The sequence below is a fragment of the Cervus elaphus genome, chromosome 12, assembly GCF_910594005.1.
Source record: "Cervus elaphus chromosome 12, mCerEla1.1, whole genome shotgun sequence".
Taxonomy (NCBI): Eukaryota; Metazoa; Chordata; class Mammalia; order Artiodactyla; family Cervidae; genus Cervus; species Cervus elaphus.
In genome coordinates this window covers 63,915,341-63,940,362 of record NC_057826.1, presented here as the reverse complement: position 1 = coordinate 63,940,362, position 25,022 = coordinate 63,915,341, and the positions used below count along the sequence as shown (strand labels likewise).

Below are 25,022 nucleotides of genomic sequence, written 5' to 3'. Positions count from 1 at the left end.
TGGCATTTACCCCACTGCACTGTAATTGCCACTTTCCTCTCTGACTTCCCCATTGTGCTATGAAGTCTGTGGGGACAGGAACCAAGTCTATCTTGGTCATCCTACTCCAGCCTGTCTAGAGGACACTTTGATGAATACAAGAACAGGAGATGTCCAATGAATCTTTCTTGCTTATTTGATTTTTGACTCTACTGATAAGGTCTTTCACTTTTCTGCAGGCAGACAAGCTCTTAAGGGCCTTAAAAGCTCACCTTAAAAATGAAGCAAGAAAAGAAAATGAAAATCAGGTAAGTAACATTTTCATCACCTATTAAATAGCAAAACAATCAGTTAATGAGTGAGAAACACAGTTGGTGATGACTTAAGACATGGTATTTGTTACCAAAGTAGTTGTAAATCCTTTTATTATTCTTATAAATGGCAAAACTGCCTCTGTAGTCTGTTAAGCAAGATCTTTCAAATAAATGCAAAGGTTAATTACTAGTTGCTAAATGTATGCCAAATTGTATGAATGGGGAGGGAACTGGATTTGAAGTCAGAAAAACCAAGTAGGAGCTCTGTCTTTTGTGTGTATGTAACCTTGGAAAACTCATATTATTGATTCTTCGTTTCCTGTTCTTTGAAATGGAAATAACATCTTCTCTGCTGAATTTAGTGTTACGAGAATCAAATGCAGTGGAGACTATGAGAGTGACCTGTGGTAGTCTATGAACCACTGCTCCTGAGAGTGATTGTCATGGCTGCTGCAGACCCACACCAAAGAGTTTTGACAAGGCTTGATACCTAAAGGGGTCAATGATATTAGCCGTTGTTTTTATTAGTTATAGCGTAAATTAATTTGTGCACTTTTAATAATTTGTGGGCATTCCCTGGTGGTCCAGTGTTTGGGACTTGACACTTTCACTGCCATGGGCCTGGGTTCGATCCCTGGGTGGGGAACTGAGATCCTGCAAGCTGAGCAGTGCGGCCAAAAAACTAGTAATAATAATTTGCTTGTTTACATACACTAATATACCTTTGAATGCTTTGCTAGCCTAGTTTTTTAGCTTGGGTTAAGTGTGATTATTTCTTTTTGAATACTTTGTAATTCTTGACTGTGCCTATAATTTCATGCTGGAGAGTTTTAAAATTATCTCTTGCATATGTGATATGTTTTTTATTCAGTTTAAATTCTGATTCTTCCTGAGCATTGTAACTGTATACATGGGACATGGCAGATTAATGTCTTTTTTCCAGGATGAAATTCAGACTTCTGCTTTCTCTTGTGATGAGACTGAGATACAGACCAGCAGCCAGGAACATGCTGAGAGGGAGCCGGATGACCATGTCACCAAAACCAGAGGAAGGCGTAAGACTGTCCACAGGAGCCCTGACTCGCAGGCAAATGGAAATGTGCAAACTGAAAAGAAGCTACCACCTGTGCCCAATCTGGTATATTATTAGGGAGCTTTCTCTTATTCGCTTATGAGGTCAGGTGATGGTAAACACTGCTCTGAGCTCAGACCCAAGTCTGGCTTTATCATCACACCTCAGGGACTGGCACTCGGGAAGTACTTATTAAGTACTAAGCACAGGGACTTCTCTGGTGGTCCAATGGCTAGGACTCCATGCTTTCACTGCTGAGGGCCCAGGTTCAATCCCTGGTTGGGGAACTAAGATCCCACTAGCTGTGGGGTGCAGCCAAAATAGAAGTATTAAGTTCAAATTAAATGTTTGTTAAATAAATAGGAATATTCATTAAGTGTTTACTTAAGTAAGGTGTATAGTAAATAAGAGGGAAAGAGATACCGGTATCAAATACAATTTTTTTTTTCCTCCTTCCTAACTTGTCCTGGGCCTGGTGATCAGCTTGGTCTTTGAGCAGTGTCGTCATGAGATTCCAGGCACTTTCCCCACCGGCTTTGATAGGATTCTGGTTCTATTATCCTTTCATTCAAATGTAACTTTTATAAGATGGTCCTAACTTTTGTGTTCTAGCTTTGTGTAAGACCTTACTTGTTGGCCTGTCCAGGTCTTTCACTGTTTCTCCTCCCTCGGAGAGCTTCCTCTGCCATATATGCCTTCCAGTTGTCCCTAGTCTCTCCTGTGCCCAAATGCACATGCTCACAACACATGGTGAGGCAAAGAACCTGATCTGCCATTCAAAAGAAGCTTAGTCTCTTCCTTTTCTTCCTTTAACTCCTTTTCCCCCTCAATTTGGTACCTATCTTTGGAAGACAGTGATTACTTTTTTCTTTCCTTTTTTTAATGTCTGACTATAATGGTGTTTTTAATGATATAATTATTTTTTATTTTTTGGATATTTTTTTTAATGATATAATTTTTTTCTTTTGGCTCTGCTGGATCTTTTTTGTGACTTGCAGGCTCTTCAGTTGCAGTTCACTGGCTTAGTTTCCCTGCAGCATATGGGATCTTCGTTCCCCCACCAGGGATCGAACCCATGTCCCCTGGACTGGAAGGCGGATTCTTAACCACTGGACTAACAGAGAAGTCCCTAATGATATTTTTTTTTAATTGAGGTATAATCGACACATAACACACTGTCAGTTTTGGGTGTACAATGTAATGATTCAATATTTGGGGTGATCATTTCACAGTATATACAGTGTCTAGTTAACATCCATCTCCTCACATGGTTAGATTTTTCTTGTGATGAGACCTTTTCAGATTTACTCATGGCAGTTTTCAAATGTGATTACTTGTCATTTAAATCATTTATTTCTTTCTAAAATTTGTAGCAGAATCATTCAGAGATAAAAATATGTGGCCCTACTGAATCCCAGAATCAAGAAAAGCATGAAAGCCAGGTTCTCAGAACTGCTGTAGAAATTACTTCTCCACCGAAAGAGAATCAAGGAGATGGGAATGCAGTGTCCTCGGGAAAACGTGGACTGGATGGTATGCAAGTCATTTTTTAAAAATCCAAAATTGCTAGGGTGACTGTGCTTTAGTTCACTAGGACTGCCATAACAAAGTGCCACAAACCGGGCAACTTAGAAATTTATCCTCTCACAGTTCTGGAGGCTAGAGTCTAAAATTAAGGTGTCAGTAGGGCCATTCTCTTCCACACTGGGGAGAATCCTTCCTGGCAGCTTTGTACCTCTGGTGATGGTTATAGACCTTGGCTTGCAGCTAAAGCTCTGCCTCTTCGTCATGTGGTATTCTCTCTGTGTGTCGTTTTCTTTATATTGTCTTAAAAGGACACCAGTTATATTGGCTTGTGTGTGTCTGTGCGCTCAGTCATGTCCGACTCTTTGCAATCCCATGGACTGTAGCCCACCAGGCTCCTCTGTCCATGGGATTCTCCAGGCAAGAATATTGGAGCAGGTTACCATTTCCTTCTCCACGGGATCTTCCTGACCCAGGGATCGAACCCTGCGTCTCTTGCATCTCCTGCATTGGCAGGCAGATTCTTTACCACTGCACCACCTGGGAAGCCCAGGTCTATCCCAGTGACCTCAGCTTAAGTTGATTACATCTACAAAGACCCTTTGCAAATAAGGTCATTTCACAGTTACTAGAGATTAAGACTTCAGCATATCTCTTTTGGGAAAACCTTTCCACCCAATATACAATTATATAGAATTTCCGAGGGTTTTGCAGTGAGAGCAAAAGTTAGAACCAAGTATAGCAGGCCATCAGGTCACCTTTAACAACTGGTAGAAACCAGAGTAAGAGTGATAGCTGGAAAGTTTCAGGCAGTTAATCTCTAGGTGGGGTGAGGGGAGCCCACATTCTGCCGATTAGCTCCTTCTGGCCTGCTCCAGAGACAGGTTCAAAGGCCTGTTAGCTCCCTCAAGTAGGACAATTAAAAGGGATCTTCATGGTCTACCTTCCCAGGAGTGTGAGTGTTTTATTATGATAAATGTGTATTTTACTTAGTCTGTAACCTAAAAACTTCTCTAAACTTTCTCAACTAAATGTTTGTTTCAATAAAGCCAGAAGACACCCCTGGCAGTTCAGTGATTAGGACTCCTTGATTCCACTGAGTGGGGCGTGGGTTCTGTCCCTGGTCAGGGAATTAAGATCCTGCATGGTTCATGGTGTGGCCACCAAAAAAAGAAAACGGCCAGAAATCTTCAGTTCCCTTTTACCTACTAGGACTTGGTGCTTTCTGATTTCATCCCTCAGGAAGCCTGCCAGTTGCAGCAGTGTCTCAGTGTTAGCTTCATCCCAGCAGTCTGTCTGGGACCTGATGTTTGCCTGAGGGGATGGAGAGAGAAATGATCCACTCCTGCCCACCAGGCAGTCTAATGCAGAATTTCTAATGCTGAGCCTTCCCATCTTCCCCAGCATTTTGAATGTGTTACTAAATTTAGAAAATTAAAGGAGTAGAGGTTCTGATTCAGTAGGTCTGAGGTGAGCTTGAAATTCTGCAGATTTAATAAGCATCCCCAGGTAGTTCTGATGCATATGCCTCATAAACCCACTTTGAAATCTTGAGATGAGGGGACTGTAAAGAAATATGACAGAGTCAGAGGTGGGTATAGAATTACAAATGTCTGGTATTCCACCAATCATGTTGTCAAGAAGACTTACCTCTAGGACCCAGTTTTGAAGGCATGGGAAAAATGAGGGTAGATCCAGTAAGTCAGGTTTGCCCACTGAAGTGCAGGCTGTTTAAAGGAGAAAAGTCGGATCATGTAGTTTCTGGTGAGAGGAATTTTTTAAATTTTATTTAGACATAATTCTAGACATGAAGTTGTAAGAACAGTAACAAGAGTTCCTATATATCTTTCACCTAGATTTCCCAAATATTAATATTTTGCCACATTTGCTTTATTCTTCTACTTATATACATATATACATACTTATATGTGTTATATACATTTTTTCATAAACTGCTTGAGAGTAAGTTTCAGATATGTGCCTTTTTACCCCTAAATATTTCTGTGTGTTTCTTAAAATATAAGGACTTTCTCACAAATGTACAGAGTGCAGTTCATATTCCACATGATAGTTAACCTCTAACAACCACTTGTCAAGGTTTGGTATAGTATCAAAGAAGAATATCCACAGTTATCTTAAAAGGCCATTAAATAGTCTTCACTTTCAACCACATAGCTGTATATGGCAAAATTTGTTTTCATATATTACTTCAGCCAGAACAATATATCACAACATAGTGTATGCAGAAGCAGATGAGAGAATCCAGCTGCCTTTTATTATTAAAGAAATTGTAAAAGAAAAGAGAAAATAACCACTCAACTCATTTTTTTTATTTAGAAACTTTAGTCATTTTTAATTATGTTAAGGTATACTTGGGTCTATTTTTAGTGAATCAAATATCTTTAAATGTCTTAGTTTTAAGTCTTGGATGGTACATATTGATACATGAACAAAAATTCTTTGGGGTCCTTAATTTTTGAGAGTACAGAGGGATCCTGAGGCTAGAAAGTATGAAACTTGATAACTAACCTTATTTAGACAGACCTTATTTAGATTTCATCCCAGCAATGTCCCTTAAAACAAAGGCAGACTCATCCTTGGCATTTCATTGCCATGCCTCTTTATTTTTTTTATTTTATTTATTTATTTTTTTTCATGCCTCTTTAAACTACTTTAATTTGGAACAGTTCCTCAGCCTTCCTTTGTCTCCCAGTGCGTTGACATTTTTAAAATACAGACAGTTTCTTGGGTCCTCTGACTTAGTTTGTCTAATGTTGTTGATGATTAGAGTCAGATCATGCCCTATTGGCAGGAATCCCACCAACTAGGACATAGTGTCCTTCATAGTCAGCACCCCAGAGGGCTCAGGCATTGGTTTGTCCTATGACTAGTCTTGTTAACATGCATCACTTGGTTATGGAGGTGTCTGCTAGGTTGTTCCTTTGTTGTAGTTACTATATTTTCATTTATAATCATGCTGTGAAGAGTGGCTCTGATTCTTTACATATCCTATTTCATGGCTAAAGTCCAAGCAAAAGCCACTGCAGCCCCTCCAGCTCTATCTATTCATTCTTTTGTCTTGTTTTTTTGATGCATTGGGAAACGTTAAGGATGTAAGACTTCATAAGTAGCATTTCTTGAAAAATCACTTACACAGTATTTAGTAGATTGCCTCAAGCTAAAAATGATGTTAGAATGTGGAAGATAAGTAGAGGGAAATAGCAACAGTTATACACATCATGATCTTAACTAGATTTAAAGAACAAAAGCAAAACAAGCATAGAAGTAAAGGACCTGAGAAAATATGCCAGAATGATAATAGTATTTCTTAGGCTGGTGGGATTGTGTGATTTTTATCGTTCTCGTTAAAACAACTAGACATGTTCATTGCAAAAGTTCTGGAAAAGTGTTTTTAAATTTCTGATAGGCTTATAAAGCTATACAGGAAGCACAAAATTTCTGTCTGCTAATTGTGGTGATGCTATAACTCTTTGTGCTCCTTACATACTATTTCTCCCACAACCTTGGCAGAGATTAGCACATGAAAATGCTTCGTGTTAACTTACATTTTTTTAAATTGAAGTATAATTGCTTTACAGTGTTAGTTTCTGTTACATTTCTTCATGGGAATAATTTTTAGAAATCTTTCATTTATTCTGTATCTTTGGATTCAGATAATGAAGATCCAAGGGTACCTTCAAAAAGAAAGAAGTCTCTCTACACAGATGGGTTTCCCAAACCTGGAAAAAACAAAAAAACTGCAAGCACTACTCCAAGTAAGTTACCCTGTTGCCTGGCACATAGAATGTTGATTGTTGGTATATTTAGAATACTTAAAATGCTGCTCAGCATGTATTAGAAATTCTGTTACTTATTATGCTTAGTGAGAATATAATTAATTAGAATAGCACAGAGCAGAGGTAAACTATTGCCCATCTTGGCCTGTCTTACAGCCCTTGAGCTAAGAATGTCTTTTACAGTTGTAAAGCATTGTATAAAAGAAAGAACATAACTCAGAGACCACATTGTGTGTGGCTGTCAAGCATAAAATATTTATTGTCTGCCCCTTTACAGACAAAATTTGCCAACCCTTGGCATAGAACTTTCTTAGCATTGTGCTTAGTCACTCAGTCATGTCCAACTCTTTTCGACCCCATGGACTGTAGCCCACCAGGCTCCTCTGTCCCTGGGGTTCTCCAGACAAGAATACTGGAGTGGGTTGCCATTCCCTCTCTTCTTAGCATTATAAAATGTCAAATTTAAGTAAAGGCCATTAATTAATTGGTGAGGTGGAGGACAAATCTGTTAATCTTTTCTTATCCTCTGGACTAAACCAAGATGTCAGTAGGCAGTGAAATGGAGAGATTGTCAGTGTTTGATAGTTTATAAGATGAATATGCTTTTCTCCTGAGTTTCCAAAAACTAAATGTTTTGAAATTAAAATTTTAGCAAAAATGATGTTTGAAGTTGAATATTAGGAATACTGAGATGAGAATAAATGTTAACAGAAAAACATAAGGAAGGTGAATAAATGGATTTTGTCTTGTTATTAATTTTCGTATTTGGGAAAATACTCTAGACTTTAAGAAGCTTCACGAGGCTCGTTTTAAGGAAATGGAGTCCATTGATCAATATGTTGAGAGAAAAAAGAAATATTTTGAAGAGCACAATTCATTTAATGAACTGAAGGTATGCTGATAAAATTATGTTCTTAGTGGTACTGTTTGATTTTAATGTTGATACTGTGTATTACATAGCATGGTTAATACAACTAGCTTTCTATTATTCTATTACTGGAATAGATTTGAGTTTAATGTATCTTTATTATTTTAAATTTGTTTTTGAGAATTTTCAAAACCCTCCAGATAAAGCAGTGAATCTTCACTATAAAAAATAGTTAAAAAGAAAGAAAAAACATTAAGAAAATATAACTTCTTAAAATTTTTAAAATAGAAAAATATTTCAAGTAAACAGTAAAAAAAAAAAACAAAACTAAAGAAAGGAAGAATTCCAAAATAGCAATAAGTTACTCTGTTTTCCACAATCAGACATTGTGCCTATCACTTTTGATGGGGAAAAACTGATTTATGGCTGAAACCACCTTCTTTTCCTGTCTGTAACTCAAAGGGAAAAGGGGTGACTAACAGTGGCTAGCTTGAAGGCTTACTGTCATAACTGAGCTCCCTGGACTGGGGGCCCTCAGACCAGGTAGTGCTGGACTTGAACTCCTTTGAGTAAGAGAAGGTGAAGTCAACCCTGAGGTTGAGTTAGCAGAAGAGTAGTGAGTTAATCAAATCATAGGAAGTTGATGTTACTGTCTTACATGGTATGTGTTGTTAAAGGGGTGCCTCACATTTGGATGGGAAACATTTTTTAATTTAATAATACATAATAACCTGCCTATTTCTCAAAGAATTTGAGCCAGTTTGTGGTATTACAGCACAAAACCAGTATAAAGCTGTTTTTAAAAGGGCAGAAAATGAGCACTGTTAGCATGTATAGTGTCTGCTATATCAATTATTGAGTTGAGTTTCAAGCTTTCTGATACCCATGGCAGTGGGGAAATGCACTGGATAATAAGCTCTAGATAATTAAAAAAAACAAACAAAAAAATACATGTGGTTCTTAGAGACTTAATCTTGGATAATAAATGTTCACTTGAACAGTGTTTATAAAACCACTGTTACCACAGTTGAAGACAGTGTTATCAACCTTCTAGCAAGCAGCAGCATCCCCAAGTCAAGACATTAAACATCTCTATCCCTTCATACTGATGTAACAACATGGGTGGACAATCCAGAGAAGAGATACTCAGTATGTCCATAAGAAGACTTTTAAATTTTAACAAGGGCTAAGTTTCACAGCATTCATCACCAAGTATTACAGCATTCATTACTGAATACTGGGGCAAGAGGCCCATCCTGGGAGAGAGGGAGAAGGGGAGTGGCCTGCTGATGCTTTACAGAAAGTAGATAGCTTCTTTCTCTGCACAGGCATGAGCTAGCTGCAAATACGCCTGGAAAGAAAGCCACTCATTTTCCTTACCATGAAGCTGAGTCTACTTAAAAACTTTATTAAAAGTCAAGCTTTCTGTACACATGATATGGATGAATTAATTTTCTAGGTAAAAGTTAAGGGCAGAACAACTGCTTTAACAATAAACTTGAGTGTAGCCTTGAAGATGTATTGAATAAACGAGTAGCTTATCTTGTTACTTAGCTGACAGTCCCATCTGAATGAGTTTAGTTCTACAAATCCCACCCCAGTGTCACTGTTTAGTCAGGAATTAGCTGATGAGATGGGCTATTTGGTATGATCTATTTGGAGACTAAATAAAAAACAATGATAGTTATTTCACCATAGCTAATATGGTTTTCTTAGCAGTTGATATGTTTGGGGGTTGGTCCTTTGGAGAGTGATGGACAGTAAGAAGTGAGCAGAGGTCTAGAGAGAATCATCTTGGCTGTGACCAATGACTGTCTCCATGATTAGTTGCCTGATGGCTCCTCTATAATGGGATCCCAAACTTTGTGTCCCAAGATGCTTGTTTACTTTGCTAACAGTGAGAATGATCAAATTTTTAATCTTTGAGAATATATGAAAAAAAAAACCAATTGAATTTGCATTTCTCTGATCATCAGATGTTACATGTTCATGTTACAAATCTTTGTATGATATAATTGGCGGGTTTTCTGTGAATTTGCTTTTTCTTAATTTTTGCCAATTTATGAGCCACTTATCTATATGAATGACGAATATTATATATTATGTGTTCTAAATACTTTCCCACAGTTTATCTTTTTAACTGTATTAATGGTATCTTACCTTGTGGAAGGTTTTATTGTTTTACTAAACTTTACAACTTTTCCTTTTAAAACTGAGGGTTTTGTGTTGCCCTTCCTGTCCGAAGATCATAAAAATATGCTTTTATTTTTACTGCTTTTATTATTTTCCCTATGTTAATCTTTAACCCACATTTGTACTTTCATGTATGTTATGATTGAGCTCCTCGCTTCGTTAGAACAGGATTTTTTTGCTAAAAGAAAGGGAGAAATTTATTAGATACATTGCAAACAAAATAGAGCTACTAGAGTCAGCATAATATTCTACCTGAAAAGCCAGAAAGATTGGTACTCAGTGTGAGTAGAATCACTTAAACATTTTAAGTTGCTCAGGCAAAGATGCAGAGTTGATGGTCCTGGCACGAAGTGAATTGTGAGGAGACAGTATAGAAAGTGGGAATTTTAGGAGAAAGAAGAAAACATAAATGGTGTGATTACATATAACAGTATACTTAATATACAACTAACCTGAGTTCTTAGCTTATGGTAAAGATACATATTTACTAAATATTTTATTTTTAAATTCGTCTCACAACATGAATCTCTTCTGCTTGTATGTTGAAATGAGAACTTAATGTAATTCTCTGCTTCCTTGTATTATTTCATAGGCTATAATCAGAATGTTTCTTTTGGCTCTACATTGTCAATTCCAGTAGTCCTATTTCTGTTGTCAGTTAGTGAAGTTAGATTTCTTCTGCCTGCAGCAGAACTAAGACTAATGATAGTAAAACATTCCATCACTCTTTGTGCTCTGACTGTATCTAAAAAAGATTACATAAGTGAAACCCTTCCCTGCTGTTTCATAGAGAGCATTCCCCTTCCTCTCTTCTTTTTCTTTAGGTTTTTAAAAAGAACTTTAAAAAGCTATTGGGGATCTAGGGTTGGGTTGGGGAGTAATTATTTGTAACTTTCATTAGCTTTTTACACAGTAGGTTCTTCTTTGAGTTTATATTTAATAAACTGCATATCATGCTGTCAAAGAAACCATCTTTCCAAGAGAACCATTTATCCCCCGTCTCTGGCCATGTGGGGGACTGTTTAGCCACCTGCTCTCTCTAGTGAGAAAATACCTGGGACATGGGAGCTGCGAAGGGCTTTCTGTAATACAGCACAACTAGAAGTTTCTATTAAATCAGAGCTATCTTAGCAGCACAGCCCAGCCTGCCAGGCAGATAGGATGGGGTGAGGTAGTAGACAAGGAAGGATGATAGGGTTAAAAGTGAGGATGAAATGGGATAAATGGGGCACTCTCCTGCACTTTGCCCAGGAGACAATACTGTCTAAGAGGCCAGGCTTTAATGTGCTGCATTTCGGGTTCTCCAGAGGCAGCCTGTCACTAAGGGAGTGCCGGCAACTCCAGTTCCTGCCCGAGGAAGACTCTCCGTGGCTTGTACCCCTAGCAGCCAGCAGCGCTTGCAAGGCCGGCCCCACGAAGGCCGGAGCGCCTTGTGTGTGAAGGGGTCAGCCAAGCACCCTGCTCCCTCGGCAGCTAAGATGAATGTCAGGTAAAGAAGAGCTCCAAACTGGAATCCAGGGTGAGGTCTCTAAGGCTTTATTGCTTTTAATACATTTCAGCTGGACTACATCAAATGTTTTAGAGTGGATGAAAAAGGAGAAAGGATTGGAATAGAAAGATCAGCAAACATTTAAGTTAATGTTTTTTTCCTTTATATTTGTGTTTTCTTGTTTTATCCAACTTTCCTAACACTTCATTCATAAGATAGAAAAGATAATATGGATATTTTACTTTATTAATTTAATGTATGTCTGCAAAGATGTCTATAGAAATTTTTCCATTGACTTAAAGTTGAAGCTGAAAATGTCTCAGAACTGACTCATCCTACAGTGTGAACGTAGCCCAGTAGGTAGTGCAGTCGCATAGCCGTCTCATGCCCTGTTAATCCCTGTTTTCTTTGCTTGTGCCTTTCCTGGCGTCAAGGTAGCCCCTAACTGTGATCGTCCCCACAGAGGAAGATCTTCAGGCTCCTTTTTTCTTTATTAAGGGCATTGCTACATTTAATAGAAATGGTGCGTGGTAATACTTCCGCAACATGTGCAATATCAGACATAGTTTTCAAAAGCTGAAAAATGCCCTTGAGTTTGGAATTTTATTTATTGAGTTGGCTTGGAATATGAGGTACTTATACTTGGCAGTTCTGATTGTATTTATTAATATTTAAGAACACCATGGTCAGGGGCTAGTCCTTGCTTCCTGCAGGGTACAGAACAGCCTGGACATGGTAGCAGAACCATTCCTACACATCTATTTTCTTAATTCTGTTATAGAGTCTTAGTGGTCTCCCAATCCCTCTGACTTGCCCTCATCAGGAGAAGAAAGGGAGCTTCTTCAAGTACATCTGAAACTTGAGCCCCTTAGGTGTCTCCTTTGAATTCTGCTTTATGCTGTCATTGGCCAAGGCAGGGAGAGTAGAGAGTACAAGACCATATTTTACAAGTAACAGAAGTTGATAAATGATTTGCTGTACCATCATTGTTTAAAAACATTCACATTCTGTGAAAGACGTTCATGTGTGTAACAAGTTATATTGAGGCCCTTTCAGTGCCTGGTGATGGGTAGGTGGTGGTGTTTATAAGCTCAGCCCAAGTACTCATGTCTTATTCTCCACGGTCCTTTTTAGGTTTTCAGCTGCTACTAAAGATAATGAGCATAAGCGCTCACTGACCAAGACTCCAGCCAGAAAGTCTCCACATGTGACCACGTCTGGGAATACCCCAAAAGGCCAGGCTCTGCTTGGGACACACAAGTTAAAGACCACAAGGGGTGAATCTGTTGCTGGTAAAGAGACAAACCCCCCTCCCCACACTTCTGCTGCATTTTTAAGCCATGTAACATCCTAATAGGATTATTTCCTTAAAGCCTTTCCATATCTATAGAATCAAAAGCAAAAATTTCTCTAAAGCATTTATACTTGTGAGGGAAATTCCAGAGACACAGACAAAAACCTGATACCTTTGCCCAAGGTCTCCATCCTGTCCAAGACAAGCCCCAAGATGGTGATCCTCCCTGGAGAACATTTGGCCCCTCCTCAGAGATTAGGAGGAGGATCACAGCACTCATTATAGCCTCTGAGTGGTTCTGCCAGACCCTGAAACTAACAGGACCCAGAGTTTATGGAATAAATGCCATGCTATTGACTGGTAGCAGGGTGTATAAGCCAGAATGAGCCATATAGACAATCTTCTACACCCTGTCTACTTAATCATCGCCTGCAAAGACCAGGTGGTTTTCAAAAGAACACTGCAATAGCAGTTGAGGGTTTAAGACAGTGTCACCAACAGGTTAAGGCCTGTATTAGAACTGAGTGTATCAAAATTCCCTTGAGAGTTCTGCTGAATGTCAGGCAAGAGGAGCCTTGGTTCCCTGAGACCAGAGTAATCCAGCAGGAGTTCAGACTAGAGGAGAATATTGTTGTCATTGGTAATAATCAGTGTGGAGACTGGATTTTTTCATGCCTTTCACACCTAAATTAAAGATCAAATAGTGAAACTGATAACTATATTTCAAGAGAGAGTGCAGAGGTAGGAACAGAAAATGTATGATTCTTCCTCTATATGACCTCTCTCATTCCCATTTACCCTTAATCTTTTCTATACCAGCAAGCAAACATTCCATATAACATTCTAAATCATCCTGTAAAAGGGGAAGAAAGTTTGGGCAGAAAGCAGGGCTAAAAAAATGAAGAATAAACTTCCTTAAGATAGGACTCTTGTTATTTTACATGGGACATGAGCCACTGAGCAGCAGCCACCTGCCTAATACTGAGCAAGGACCCACAAATACGCACAGATAAGGACATGAGGAAGAAGCTACCTCTATGCCATATCCTGAGTTTTCTCCTCTAGGTTACTCAGGAGTGTGTCCAGCTGGGATGGGATAGTTTTCTTTCCCTAGTTATCAAATATGAATTTTATGTAGATGAAATCAAACTGATTTGTTTCTAATGATTTGCTTCATTCACTCTGTATGTTTCAAGAGCCATATTGATAAATGAGCTAAAGTTCATTCATTTTCACTGTGTTTTTCAATGGTATGGATATATTTCAACTTATCCATTTTACTCATGGACCCATGGGTATTTCTGACTTTTATCTTTTTAATATTTACTTATTTATTTTTGGCTGTGTTGGGTCTTAATTGTAGCACGTGGGCTCTCTAGTTGTGGCACATGGGCTCCAGAGCACATGGTCCGTAGCCATGGCGGACAGTAGATGCAGTGAGCTGGCTTAGGTGCCCTGCAGCATGTGGCATCTCAGTTCCCCGACCAGGGATCAAGCCTGTGTCCCCCATGAGCAATTTTTATTATTTTACACAGTGTAACTATGACCATTGTGGAACACATCTCCTATCCATGCATAAGAGTTTCTCAAAACTAGGACTGGGGGGCTGCTGTCGGTAAGGTATGCAGACACTTACATTACTGGTTGAATTGTACCAATGTGTCCCCTCATCAGCAGTGTGTGACCGCCCCGCTGTTCCCCTCCTCACCAACACTTGATAGCAACACAATGGAATGGCTTCAGCACAGGGGCTTTGTGCTTTTCTGTGTTGTTTCACTGCATGTTCCTAGATCCTGGTTACTTGCTCACATATTCAGGCAAGTACCAACATTTGACAATGGCCTGAATGCAACCTGTGAGGGGAAAGGATTATAAAATGTGTCAGATATATGCTGCCCAACTGTAGCAAAAGTGTGGCTTACCAAATTATACCATTCTGATATATTTTTAACTTTATATTACAAAAATTCACATTCTTCACATTCACTTTCTGTAACCGCCTTCATTAGTGAAAACCAGAGCCATGGATCTTTTCATCTCTATGTGATTATGTTCCTTGCAGGCTTTATCTCTGTCTGTGTTAATGAAAATGTCACTATTAATAATATATAATCTTTTTAAAGGGTAAGGAATTCCCTGGTGGTCCAATGGTTGGGACGCCAAACTTCCACTGCAGAGAATGCAGGTTCTATCCTTGGTTAGGGAACTAAGATCCAGCATGCTATGCAGTGCTGCCAAAAAAAGGGGGTAAATAATATCAGGGAAACAGCTTATAAATTTACCCAGTTAATTTTTTTTGTTTGAAAAATAGTTGATTCACAGTGTTATGTTATTTTCAGGTATACAGCAAAGTGAATCAGTTATACATATAAACATATAATCTTTTTCAGATTCCTTTCCCTTATAGGTTATTACAAAATACTGAATATAGTTCCCTGTGCTATATAATAGGACCTTTTTTAGGTTATCTATTTTATATGTAGTAGCATGTTTATGTTAATCCCAAAGTCCTGATTTATCCTTCCCACCCAATTAATTCTTAAAACAGAATTCTAAACTCCTGTTGATCCTAGGAAATGTCACAATATTTAGACTCTGGGGAGCTGCTGACAGGGAGACAAAGAGTTCTCTTAGTAACTCTTTTCTCCCCGTTTCTCCTTTTTAACCCAACTTCTGTTTCAGTCTGTTCATATTAAATTCTATTTAAGATTGAGCAGTGATACTTTAATAAAATAAAAACTTTAGCAGGTCTTTTATTCTAATTAAACCCTTGGATTTTGTTATTTTAGTTATTACCCCGTTCAAGTTGACAACTGAGGCAGCGCAGACTCCACTCTCCCATAAAAAACCAGTGTTCGATCTCAAAGCAAGTTTGTCTCGTCCTCTCAACTATGAGCCACACAAAGGTATGTGGGAATGTTTTCAGGTACAAGAGTTAAGATTAAACAGTTATGCATCTGAAGATGTGAAAAATCCTAGTGACTCAGTGGAAGCTATACTTGGCCTAGAATTCCTGCCTCTGCCCCGTGTCCACGTGACCCATAAATTAAAAACTGTCCATTGAACAAATACTAAATAATTCACTTATATTTTTGTTAACCAAAGACAGTTTCTAATCAGTGTTGCTAAAAAGCATTAATAAAACTTCAGCCAAAATCAAGAAACTTGAATATTTCTATGGGTACATGAATGTTTTCTTTATAGTTTTTAAAGGGTCCCAGGCTGAGAACCACTGGTCAAACCACCTGGGACATTTATTGGCCAGATGTCTCTCTTGGGCATATATTAAAGTATCTTCACATCCACTTAAAACATCAGCAATTAATGTAATCTATATGTCAGTGCTTCTGGAATTATTTTAAAACAAACTTCCTATAAAATCATGTTTATATAAGTGTTTAAATTACTACTAATTTTTTTTTAATTACTAATCTTAATGCAACAAATATAATAAAAACTAAGTCTCATTTAGAGGTAAGAGTCAAACTGAACCATGATTTAAAAAAACTTCTCTCACTGTATTTTTCCTCCCCAAGTTTTCCCATCTGTGGCAATGGCACTTCTCTACTAAGTGTCAGGGCAGACATCTGGGCGTGATCTTTGGCTGTCCACTCTTCTTGACGCCATATGCAGGCCTTTCAACTCCATATTTGAAACTGATCTGTAATTTGACCACTTTTCACACCTTTATGGCTACTGCCTTTGGTCCTAGTCACATCATCCTATTGAATTTCTTGAATAGCCTCTTGGCCCCACTACAACCTTAAAAATGAATCAGAGCACATCGGTGCCTTGCTCTGAACCTCCTAAGGTTTCCCATCTCTCTTCCACCCTCATTTCGTTGTCTCCTCCCTTCTCTGACTCTGTGCCAATCACACTGGTGTTTTAGCTCCTCAGACACACTCATCTCATTCCCTCCTTTAGGTCTTTGAATTTGTTATCCCTCTGCTCCACCAAGAACACTATTCCCATTGATCTTTTGCACAGGTTGCTCCCTTTTTTTAATGGGGCATCCACTTGACTGTCACCAATCTAGGAAGGTCTTCTCTGTCCACCCCCCGCCAGCCACCACACACACAAACACACACTCACACTCTTTACTCCTTCAATGCAGTTCAATCACTCAGTCATGTCTGACTCTATGACGCCATGGATGCAGCACACCAGGCTTCCCTGTCCATCAACAACTCCCGGAGCTTGCTCAAACTCATGTCCATCAAGTAGGTGATGCCATCCAACCATCTCATCCGCTGTCATCCCCTTCTCCTCCTGCCTTCAATCTTTCCCAGCATCAGGGTCTTTTCTAGTGAGTCAATTCTTCGCATCAGGTGGCCAAAGTATTGGAGCTTCAGCTTCAATTCTTCCAATGAATATTCAGGACTGTTTTCCTTTAGGATGGACTGGTTGGATCTCCTTGCAGTCCAAGGGACTCTCAAGAGTCTTCTCCAACACAACAGTTCAAAAGCATCAATTCTTCACTGCTCAGCTTTCTTTATAGTCCAACTCTAGCACCCATACACGACTATCGGAAAAATCATAGCTTTGACTAGATGGACCTTTGTCAGCAAAGTAATGTCTCTGCTTTTTAATATTGCTAAATAGGTCATAGCTTTTCTTCCAAGGAGCAAACATCTTTTAATTTCCAAGGAGCAAACATCTTTTAATTTCATGGCTGCAATCACCATCTGCAGTGATTTTGGAGCCCAAGAAAATGAAGTCTGTCACTGTTTCCATTGTTAATTCATCTATTTGCCATGAAGTGATGGGACCGGATGCCATGATCTTAGTTTTCTGAATGTTGAGTTTTAAGCCAGCTTCTTCACTCTCCTCTTTCACTTTCATCAAGAGACTCTTTAGTTCCTCTTCACTTTCTGCCATGAGGGTGGTGTCATCTACATGTCTGAGGTTATTGATGTTTCTCCTGGTAATCTTGATTCCAGCTTGTGCTTCATCCAGCCTAGCATTTCACATGATGTACTCTGCATATAAGTTAAATAAGCAGGGTGACAATATACAGCCTTGACATACTCCTTTCCCAATTTGGAACCACTCTGTTTTTCCATGTCTGGTTTTAACTATTGCTTCTTGACCTGCATACAGATTTCTTGGGAGGCAGGTAAGGTGGTCTAGTATTCCCATCTCTTAAAGAATTTTCCAGTTTTTTGTGATCTACACGGTCAAAGGCGTAATCAATAAAGCAGAAGCAGATGGTTTTCTGGAATTTTCCAATGGGTGTTGGCAATTTGATCTCTGGTTCCTCTGCCTTTTCTAAATCTAGCTTGAACATTTGGAAGTTCATGGTTCATGTACTGTTAAAGCCTGGCTTGGAGAATTTTGAGCATTATTTTGCTAGCATGTGAGACAAGTGCAATTGTGTGGTAGTTTGAACATTCTTTGGCATTGCCATTCTTTGGGATTTGAATGAAAACTGACCCTTTCCAGTCCTGTGGCCACTGCTGAGTTATCCAAATTAGCTGGCATATTGAGTGCAGCACTTTCACAACATCATCTTTTAGGATTTGAAATAGCTCAACTGGAATTCCATCACCTCCACTAGCTTTGTTCATGGTGATGCTTCCTAAGGCCCACTTGACTTCACATTCCAGGATGTCTGGCTCTAGGTGAGTGATCACAACATTGTGATCATCTGGGTTGTGAAGATCTTTTTTGTATAGTTCTTCTGTGTATTCTTGCCACCTCTTCTTAATATTTCTGCTTTTGTTAGATCCATACCATTTCTGTCCTTTATTGTGCCCATCTTTGCATGAAATGTTCCCTTGGGACCTCTAATTTCCTTGAAGAGATTTCTAGTCTTTTGCATTCTATTGTTTTCCTGTATTTCTTTGTATTGATCAGAGAGGAAGGCTCTTATCTCTCCTTGCTATTCTTTGGAACTCTGCATTCAGATGGGTATATCTTTCCTTTTCTCCTTTGCCTTTCACTTCTCTTCTTTTCTCAGCTATTTGTAAGGCCTCCTCAGACAGCGATTTTGCCTTTTTGCATTTCGTTTTCTTAGGGGTGGTCCTGATCACTGCTTCCTGTACAATATCACGAACCTCTGTCCATAGTTCTTCAGGCACTCTACAGATCTAATCTCTTGAATGTATTTGTCACGTCCATTTGTACAATCATAAGAGATTTGATTTAGGTCATACCTGAATGGTCTAGTGGTTTTCCCTACTTTCTTCAATTTCAGTCTGAATTTGGCAATAAGGAGTTCATTATCAGAGCAACCGTCAGCTCCCGGTCTTGTTTTTTTGCTGACTCTATAGAGCTTCTCCATCTTCTGCTGCAAAGAATATAATCAATCTGATTTCAGTACTGACCATCTGGTGATGTCCAAGTGTAGAGTCTTCTCTTGTGTTGTTGGAAGAGGGTGATTGCTATGACCAGTGTGTTCTCTTGGCAAAACTGTTAACCTTTGCCCTGCTTCATTTTGTGCTCCAAGACCAAATTTGCCTGTTACTCCAGGTATCTCTTGACTTCCTACTTTTGCATTCTAGTCCCCTATAATGAAAAGGACATCTTTTTTGGGTGTTAGTTCTAGAAGGTCTTGTAGGTCTTCATAGAACTGTTCAGTTTCAGCTTCTTCAGCATAACTGGTTGGAGCATAGACTTGGATTACTGTGATATTGAATGGCTTGCCTTGGAAACGAACAGAGATCATTCTGTCGTTTTTGAGATTGCATCCAAGTACTGCATTTCAGACTCTTCTGTTGACTATGAGGGCTACTCCATTTCTTCTAAGGGATTCTTGCCCACAGTAGTAGATATAATGGTCATCTGAATTAAATTCACCCATTTCCGTCCACTATAGTTCACTGATTCCTAAAATGTTGATATTCACTCTTGCCATCTCTTGTTTGATCACTTTCAATTTGCCTTGATTCATGGACCTAACATTCCAGGTTCCTATGCAATATTGTTCTTTACAGTATCAGACTTTACTTCCATCACCAGTCACATCCACAACTGAGTGTTGTTTTTGCTTTGGCTCTGTCTCTTCATTCTTTCTGGAGTTATTTCTCCACTGATCTCCAATAGCACATTGGGCACCTACCTACCTGGGGGGTTCATCTTTCAGTGTCCTATCTTTTTGCCTTTTCATACTGTTCATGGGGTTCTCAAGGCAAGAATACTGAAGTGGTTTGCCGTTCCCTTCTCCAGTGGACCACGTTTTGTCAGAACTCTCCACCATGACCTGTCCGTCTCAGGTGGCCCTACACAGCATGGCTCATAGTTCCATTCCTTACTTTGTCTTATATTTCTTCATAGCGCTGCCTGATGTTACCTTACTTGACAATTATGTACCTCTACCATTGGAAGACAGCAAGAATTTTTGACTTCTTGGTTCACTGCGATGTCCTTAGCACCTAGAAAAGTCCCTTGCACATACCAGGTTCTCAAAAAGTATTTGTCATGGGAATGACTGATCGTCCTAACTTCTACTGATGGTAGAAAACCTGGTTTAGAGCTTCACTTGTGCTTGCTATTTTATATCCTAGACAAGTCACTTAATTCCTTTATGAAAGGGAAAATAAATAAGTACTACTTCGGTGGCTACTAAGAGGGTCAAATGATGCAGCAGGTGTGATAGTCCTTTTTATAAAATGGGAAACACTGCAAATGACAATCACTAGTACTCAGAAACAGGTCAAACTATGCATGAAAAGTAATACATAAACATCTGGAAATTTGGTCACAATTCTAAAGCCAATAAAATAGTCCTACTTGTTCTGTTCCAAATACATGTCAATAGGTATCAATAATAATAAACTGCATAGATGAAATACTACTTTAGTATTAAACATACCTATGCAATCTTGGGATTAAACTACCTAGTTGTTATGGCTTCTTTGATGTGCCATATAATTGGATTCAGTATTACGAGGGTTGTTTTTTTTTTTTTTGTATTAAGATTTTTTTGTGACTTTCCAAGGATTAAAAAGTCAGAGAGGGAATTCCCTGGCGGTCCAGTGGTTAGAACCCTGTGCTTCCACTGCAGGGGCCTGAGTTCAGTCCCAGTTGAGGAACCTAGGATCCTACAAGCCATGCAGTGTGGCCAAAAGAAAATCTTTTTAAAGTAGAAGACACTTGTTTTTAGAGGAAAAGAAAGTAATGTTATCTGTGGAATATTAAACTAAAATTAATAGAATTATACTAGCAAATGTCTAAAAGCAAAGTATAAATGTTGATAGCAAGCAGATAGCCACGGATAAGAGAAAATTAAAATTATAAATACAAGAATCTTCTTACATTTGTTTGTCTCTGTCCTAAACTAGGAAAACTGAAACCATGGGGACAGTCTAAAGAAAACAATTCTCTACATGAGCATGTCAGCAGAGTTAGCTTCCACAAGAAAACTTATAAACAGCCTCGTCTCCAGACCAGGTAAGAACATAACTATTCAGTTCTATAATTCTTTTAATTTGGAAAACTCTATATAAAAGCGGAGTCTTTGGGATAGAGTCACAGAAATAATGGGGTTTAAACAGAAGGTAGAAGTGGAATCATATACAGCACTTAAAGTACATGTGCCTAGGCAATACCACAGTGGGTTCTAATTCAGTAGGCGTGAGATGGCACCCAAACATCTGCATTGTTTCTGAAGCTCTGCAGGTGATTCAGAAGACCCTGATTCAAAGCACTGCTCTTACATGACCTATCTACCCAAACAGTGCATCTGGATGTCCCTCCAAATATCAGTCATGTGCCCAGGGCACCTAAAGTATGCACACAGATGTAAATTCTCACACCCAGGGAAACCAGGCTTACTAGGCTTCAAGGCCCTACACAGAGGGAAACCCCAGTACGATCTTTAGAGGCTTCTTTCTTCATGAAAACCAAGTTAATGCCAGAGGCTGTCTTGGGCTGCAGCTGGTCCTGGTTTGGTCGATTCCCTATGAGATACCCTCCGGACACATATTTACCTATCATTTGACTAGACAGCTACCACCAAGACCTTATTATTTGCTATTAAAATCATTAACATGATTCTGGGCCTTTTTTTCCCCTTAATTCCTTCCCTCAAAAATCATAGTTGACTTAAGTCAATAGATCCTGGTTCACTTTCGTGAGACAATGTGATTTTGAGCTTGAATTCTGACTTCCACAGATAGAACTTTCTCACTTAGAACAAACTAAAAAAATCTACAGGGGTTGGGTTCACTCTCCAAGGTGTCTTCTGATTCTTTCATGCTTGGTTTTAGAATGCTGCCTTAACATAAGGAAGAAAAAATTTCTAGCCTTTTAACATAAGTGACTTACAGGTATGGTTTCCATCGCACAGACCACTGGTCAGAGCGCAGTGTCCTGTAAAAGTGTATTTTACACTGGATGTCATTTTACGTTTGGACATTATGCTAACCACATGTGCTTTAAAAGTGGTCTGTTTGGAGCTTCACCAGAGCCTAACATACAACCTGTCCTTTTGTAGGGCGGAGCAACGAAAGAAACATGAGCAGGAGCGAAAGGAGAAGAAAGAAAAGGTCCTGGGAGTTCGAAGGGGCCTCATTATAGCTGAACGTTCATAATTTAACATCCTGTAAATATTTCTTTCCTCTGAACCCTTTTTTGTAAATACTTTTATACTGTCCTCTTACTTTAGTCAAAAGACCTTTTTCTACTAACTTTGTTCATATACATATATGTAGTGCCTGTGGCTTCTTCACATGTTATATCCCTGAAAAGACATTACCTTTAAAACTCACAAACTCTTCTGAAATACCTTTTACCTAAGCCCCTGTACAACTAGCTCAGTTTTCTACAAAAGACCCATCATAGATTCTTGACCTAGATTTTTTAAGTCAAGTGCCCTCTGCTGGCTCTAGTAACAGAACTTCAGTCCTCTTCTAGGCAATAGCATTTTCCTGATGGTAGCCAATTATAACACATACTTTAGTAGAAATTGAACAATAACAAGTTATAGATAGGGTAAGCTGTGAAAGGCCACCTCTTCATCCTCTAGAGAATCCAGTAATCTTACTGAAACCGTAGGCCATTTGGGTTGGTAAGACATCAGTATTTTACCTATGTGAAATGTTTCATTTAAGCTTTTGTGTACTTCATGTAATTGTCAATTACATATCTCTGTATTCTTAAAAACAAAACTATAGCTCATTCTAGCCTGGCTTATTTAGAAATACCATACTGAAAGTTGAGGATTGTGGCTTTAAGGATTACTGTGCTCTGTCAAACTGATATCTTACTCGATTTATGGAAAAGACTAGAGTTGCTTAGTATCATATTCATGTTTGTTGCACCTGAGTGGAGTGTCTGCGTTTTGTACGGCTTGAGATTTTCATGAATAAAATTTTTTCCCATGGTGATAAGATTCATTCTTTGTAAATGAATTGGTTTCCAAAATTCGCTTGACCGGCCAAGACTAATAAGAGTTGACTTGTACTCTTTGTGCATCCTTTCTTGACCTTCTACTCCTAGAAGAAATAATTATGTCTTTATTGTGTATTTTCACAGCACCTGTCAGATTCTATTATTTTTATACACATATGAGCCCAGAGAACATGGCACAGAATATGGCATACTCCTGGGTGCTCGATAAACTCAAATTTTGCTATCAAGAGGCAGAGACCAGATCAGTCAAGAAATGTCTGTCAACTACCCTGCTACTGTGAAGGGAAAATGATACAACTATTTTGGAAAACAGCTTTGTAGTTTCTTTAAAAATTTAAATATACATCTATCAGATGACTCAGAAATTCTCCTAAGAAATGAAAACATATGTCAACACCAAAACGTGCAAATATTTATAGCACTTTTATTCACAGTAGCCAAAAAGTAGAGAAAAATCCAACTGTCTATCAATGGATGGATTAAAAAAAAGCACTAAAAAATGAAATCCTGATAAACACTGCAACGTGGATGAACATCAAAGACATTATGCAAAGTGAAAAGAAGTCAGACACAAACTTACACAGAAAGTAGATCCGTGATTATGGGGCTGAGATGGGAATAAAGAGTTTTAGTTTTAGGTGTTTTAGTCACTAAGTCATGTCTGACTCTTGAGACCCCATGAAGTATAGCCTGCCAGGCTCCTCTGTCCATGGGATTTCCCAAGCAAGAATACTGGAGCGGGTTGCCATTTCCATCTCCAGGGGATCTTCGTGACTCAGGGATTGAACCCAGGTCTCCTGCGTTGCAGGCAGATTCTTTACCATCTGAGCCACCAAGGAAGCTGACAGAAATTTCCTAAAATTAGCTGCATAAAGACTGCACAATTCTGGAGGTCCAGTGGTGAAGACATCGTGCTTTCACTGCTGCGGCCCCCCACCAAGGAAGCTGACAGAAATTTCCTAAAATTAGCTGCATAAAGACTGCACAATTCTGGAGGTCCAGTGGTGAAGACATCGTGCTTTCACTGCTGCGGCCCCAGCTTCAATCCCTGTTTGGGGAACTAAGATCCTGCAAGCTGTACAGTATGCCACCCCCCCCAAAATCATTGAATTTATATACTTAAAACAGATGAACTTTGTTATGTAAATTACATCTCAATAAAGCTGATAAAGACAATTACATGAAAATATTTTAGGCCAACATGATGGAAAAGCTGTCAGCCTTGTGTATTCTTTTTTTTTTTTTTTTGGTTATTGCAAATGGCCGTTATTTCATTATTTATTTATTTATTTATTTTTTTTAATTTTTTTTATTAGTTGGAGGCTAATTACTTCACAACATTTCAGTGGGTTTTGTCATACATTGATATGAATCAGCCATAGATAGCCTTGTGTATTCTTATCTGAAACTTGGCTCTCTTAGGATACTCTGGCTATATCATATAGTTTCCTATCTCCTCTAACAGGACAAGAACTGATCAGTTTAAATTTAGTCAGGGTCTTGTTTCTGGCACACGCAATCTCTAATACTTAAAATGACGGGGGAAGCAGCCAAGGATCATGCATCTTTGGAGCACCAGCAATGTAGATGTTATGGACTCCATGTTTGTGTCCACCACTCCCTCCCAATTCATATGTTGAAAGTCCGAATTCCCAATGTGACTTGGTACTTGGAGGTGCACTTGGAGACCTTTGGGAGGTAATCAGGTCACATGGGTGGAGCCCTCATGATAGGATTAATGCTATTATATGAAGAGAAAAGACTAGGACTTGCTCTCTCCATGTAAGGATAGTTAAGAAAGCAGCTGTCTACAAGCCAAGAAGCACTCACCAGACACCAGGTAGGCAGGTACCTTGATACTGGACTTCCCTGCCTCCAGAACTGGAAGAAATACACATGTGTTTCGTTTAAGCCACCTAGTCTATGGTAATTTATTACAGCAGCCCAGGCAGAATAAAACAGGTATTTTTTTCCCAGTGACTTCTATAGCATCTTTATCTTAATGTCTTCTTCAGCAGTCTCCTCTCCGGATAACTAGATTAGAAAACAAAAGAAACGCATAGGGAGTAGAATGGTAGAAGGCCATCAACCGTCATTTCAGAGCCTCCCTGTTTTGGGAACCACCTACTAGTATAGGAA

General features: G+C 38.9%; 1 protein-coding gene across 1 annotated transcript in view; it reads left to right on the top strand.

Moving 5' to 3' along the window:
* The window catches only part of NUSAP1 (nucleolar and spindle associated protein 1), a 28,204-nt gene extending 5,337 nt beyond the window's left edge, over nucleotides 1-22,867 (top strand). The window contains exons 2-11 of the mRNA XM_043919182.1: nucleotides 219-287; nucleotides 1,237-1,431; nucleotides 2,739-2,898; nucleotides 6,564-6,665; nucleotides 7,469-7,578; nucleotides 11,055-11,236; nucleotides 12,371-12,528; nucleotides 15,320-15,436; nucleotides 20,813-20,921; nucleotides 21,967-22,867. Coding sequence (XP_043775117.1) covers nucleotides 219-287; nucleotides 1,237-1,431; nucleotides 2,739-2,898; nucleotides 6,564-6,665; nucleotides 7,469-7,578; nucleotides 11,055-11,236; nucleotides 12,371-12,528; nucleotides 15,320-15,436; nucleotides 20,813-20,921; nucleotides 21,967-22,063 — 1,299 coding nt within the window. The 3' untranslated portion in view covers nucleotides 22,064-22,867. The remainder of the gene's footprint in view (nucleotides 1-218; nucleotides 288-1,236; nucleotides 1,432-2,738; nucleotides 2,899-6,563; nucleotides 6,666-7,468; nucleotides 7,579-11,054; nucleotides 11,237-12,370; nucleotides 12,529-15,319; nucleotides 15,437-20,812; nucleotides 20,922-21,966) is intronic.
* The last annotated feature ends 2,155 nt before the right edge of the window (nucleotides 22,868-25,022 follow it).